The sequence below is a fragment of the Atta colombica genome, unplaced genomic scaffold (assembly GCF_001594045.1).
Source record: "Atta colombica isolate Treedump-2 unplaced genomic scaffold, Acol1.0 scaffold164, whole genome shotgun sequence".
NCBI classification, from domain to species: Eukaryota; Metazoa; Arthropoda; class Insecta; order Hymenoptera; family Formicidae; genus Atta; species Atta colombica.
Genome location: NW_017259255.1, coordinates 1,572,425 through 1,576,028, shown reverse-complemented (window position 1 = coordinate 1,576,028; position 3,604 = coordinate 1,572,425). Strand labels below are relative to the sequence as shown.

Genomic DNA, 3,604 nt, shown 5'->3' with positions numbered 1-3,604 from the left:
TATCGAAAAAATGAAAAATTCTTAACTATAATTCTCGAAATTATAAACAAATCTTTTCTTGCCGTATTTTATCTTATTAACAATCTTTTCCTATATAAATATTTCAGAAGGATGAAATGCTAATATATAGCTGTTACTTGTGAAATTCACTTACCTGCTCATTTGTAAGCGGCAACCAATATATGCAAGGTGTCGCCTTTGTCTTCCTAAAGAGATCATCTAAAAGCTTTGCTGGTGGCGGATCATCTTCCTTCTTCTTGAATTTGCGAGCCGGTGCCGACAAATGTGCGTCTAATATTGGGCTGCGACTCCTCACTCGTCGCTTTTTATCATGCTCCTTTTTCTCACGCTCCTTTTCCCTGATGTGTTGCTGACCGTCCTCTTTGCCTAAATCCCATTCTCTCACCACGGTCACCTAATATATAGATGTGTCTCATTAAGGTGATCGAAAATACTCAAATCTAAGAAAACATGCAAATGTTTACCTTAGTATTAGTCTTTTCGTCGCGACTCCAATCTTGTTGCCATGAATCCGACGAGAGTGGCTCAGTTTTGCGAGCAACCGGTTGCTCCTTAGACGATTCCCGGGCAGTCTCCATATCCTCCTTCGTAGCATATTCCACATGGAGCTTTTTTGGATTAGACATAGGCCAAGAAATCCCGTGAAGTGCCTGCCTTGTCTCAAAAGCCTGATCCTCATTGGAATACTATAATATTAATATAATCATGAAAGATTTGACTCAAGACTCAAATTTTATAAGACATTTTTTATTTGTATAATCGTACTTCGACAATGCATTTAGACTTAATCCGATCCATCCAGAATCCGTTCTCTACAATGGTGCCAGTACGCGAGAGAAGTTCCTTGATCTGATTTAGTGTGAAAGGGCGAACTAGATTCTTGATCAAAAGGATATTGGTAGGTTTAGACGTTGGTGGACTTGGCGATTTTATGTGCGGCATTTCCTTCACTATTGATATCTTTCGCCTTGTCACTACATTAGAAATAATAAGAATATTGTAAAAATATGAAAGAGGAATTACAGATTTAACAGTATATAAAAAAGTATCCGTTTTATTTAACAGATTATATGTACACTTACCCATGTGATTATCTACTTTTCCATTGCCCTTTTTAGCAGCGCCATTTTTCTGCAAGTTTTCATCTGTTATCTTATCATATGTAATGTCACTAGAATTGTGCCGTTTATCGTTACTTCTATGCCGATCTCTGTCTTCATCATCGTCCTTTGAGAGACGAACTTCATTGATGGATAATGGCTTTGCACCTGGCACCAATGCCTATCGCATTATTATTATTAGTGAATTCTGATGTTCAAGAATAAAGTGATATATGTATTATACATCTATGTGTAAATGGAGTAAAACCTTAAGCGAATCAGTAGAGATAGAAAATGAGGGCGCGGTATCCGTAGAAAGCGCAATCCCCCATCGACGTTTCCTCGGCACACATTTTGGTTCTTGTTCATTGCCGTTTTCCTAAAATACACATTATTCGAATATAATACTAAATGAAAAAATATAAATATGCTTTTAACTGTCAGGCAGAGAATATTATATACCTTATTTTGACTAATGGATTCATTGATGCTTGCATCAGCATCGTCTCTTTTTATTTCGTTCTTTTCAGATAATATTCTTGTTGAGCTGAAAACATCATAATTAAATTATAATTCAATCTTGATATTTTAATTTATTATACATTTTAAAATGAGTCATTCTGCAAATATAACGATACATAAAAAATCTTTAATATTGTATTTATTATATATTTCTTTTACAAATAAAACTTTATCAAGAAAAGATACTTTACTAGATGGCATAATAATATTTATGCTTACAATGATCTTTTCAAGTTGACTTTAACAGGCTTGTGAGCGACCACCTGTGTGTTAGCCGGTGTAGATTGTTCCAATTTTTCAGTTGTATCTTTTTCCAATTTATCTTCAACAGTTTTACTATGTTCCATTTCTATTTTTTCTACATTATTTGAATGAGAATTTGTTCTTTCCGGCGATACTGATTGTTGTTTATCATTCTCTTGTAAATATTCTGTACTCGGTTTTCTCTCTTGCTCCTCCTCTTCCTCCTCCACACAAGATTCAGAGATCTTTTTGTCAATAGGTTCATCTTCGGAATCAGGTGTATCTGAATTAGACGAATCTCTATATTTGTTTCGATGTTTTCTACGAGTCGCGCGTGGCGACGTTCGATCACTACTTGTTCTGCTTCTTTTAGAGCGTGATTCGTCATTTGAATCAGATGACGAATCCACCGGACGATGCATTTTTGCTTTATCCTCCTCCTCCTCCTCTTCCTCCTCCTCCTCATCTTCGCTATTCATATCTTTACGAACATTTTCCACGCTAGTCTCTTTGACAAATGTCTCCGTTGGCTTTTCACTGATGTCTTCCGCAGGTTTAGCTTCCTTAACGATGATAGTGGTGATAGTCTCCTCACCATTCGCGCTAGGAGCCGGCACTGGAGACGGTGTCATGCTACCCGGCTTACCAGGTTCGATATCAACTACTTGGGCAGTGAAATTTGCCTCATTTGATTCACCATGCTGATCTATGTTTGGTTTATCGTCAGACAACAAGTTGGCTGAAGTGGTTTCAGGCAGGATCTCCTTGCTATCACTTACCTCTTCGTTGGAGTCCTGACCTGGGTATGAAGAGGAGGGATCGTTCGGCTGTTCAGTGCTACTGAAAGTTCTTGTACAAGAAACCAGTTGCTCATCCGCCGAGTCAGCCTCCTCTGCAACTCCCTCACCACTTTCTTGCCACTTGCTACTTGACATGACGACATTTATCCTACTCGATGGTGGTGTATCTGATGGTTCTGATGTGTTGCGCTGCCTGCATAATTTCAACTTTTGTATTTCGCCAGGTGATGCATCCGCTCTAGCTACTTTCCACACCGAGCCGCCATTGTCCTCATCTTCGGGTGAATCCACCTTTATATTTACATCACTAGAGGAAACCTTTTCCTCATGTCTATGTGGAATTTGCTCCAATTCCTTGCTCTGCAGGCGCGTTTGCATGCTTGTCTCCTTTTCAATCTCCTTAAGTTGAATGACATTCTTAGCCGCATCCTCAATAAAAAGGTCTTGCTCAGATGAAGTAGAAGGTGATCTCTTGCCACGTCTACGCGTTGATTTCCTTGTTGGTTTCTCGACTTTCTTCTCTGGAGATCCCTTCGTTTTGTTTCTTTCACTTTTACGTCTCATATCTAAGTAATAACACAAAAAACTATTACGTAATGTAACTTACAAATAATTTAACTAAACTGAGAATTAAAATAGAAAAAAAGAGAGAGAGAGAAAAAAAATTAATTATACATAATTAACTTATTTACTTATGTACTAAAATACATAATATATAAACATGTTGGAAGTTATATCAATATTTTTTTACATATCACTATATTTAGTGTATTTCATTATTATTAGATTATATTTATTTACACACACACACACACACACACAAATATGTATATGGGTGTTTCAGAAATAGTTGGCCAAACTTTAAGAACATTCCATTCATTGTAAAGATGAAAAAAGTCATATAAATCACATGGGTTC

The 3,604-nt window shown here is 37.0% G+C and overlaps 1 protein-coding gene across 4 annotated transcripts in view; it reads right to left on the bottom strand.

The window, feature by feature from the left end:
* The window catches only part of LOC108686141 (apoptotic chromatin condensation inducer in the nucleus), a 6,460-nt gene that overhangs the window by 1,729 nt on the left and 1,127 nt on the right, over positions 1–3,604 (bottom strand). For all 4 annotated transcript variants that reach the window (XM_018191252.1, XM_018191253.1, XM_018191255.1 and 1 more), the window contains 7 exons: positions 1,863–3,252; positions 1,584–1,668; positions 1,390–1,500; positions 1,104–1,302; positions 787–995; positions 486–707; positions 155–415 (listed from right to left, as the gene is read on the bottom strand). In XM_018191252.1, the coding sequence (XP_018046741.1) occupies positions 155–415; positions 486–707; positions 787–995; positions 1,104–1,302; positions 1,390–1,500; positions 1,584–1,668; positions 1,863–3,250 (2,475 nt within the window). In that variant the 5' untranslated portion in view covers positions 3,251–3,252. The remainder of the gene's footprint in view (positions 1–154; positions 416–485; positions 708–786; positions 996–1,103; positions 1,303–1,389; positions 1,501–1,583; positions 1,669–1,862; positions 3,253–3,604) is intronic.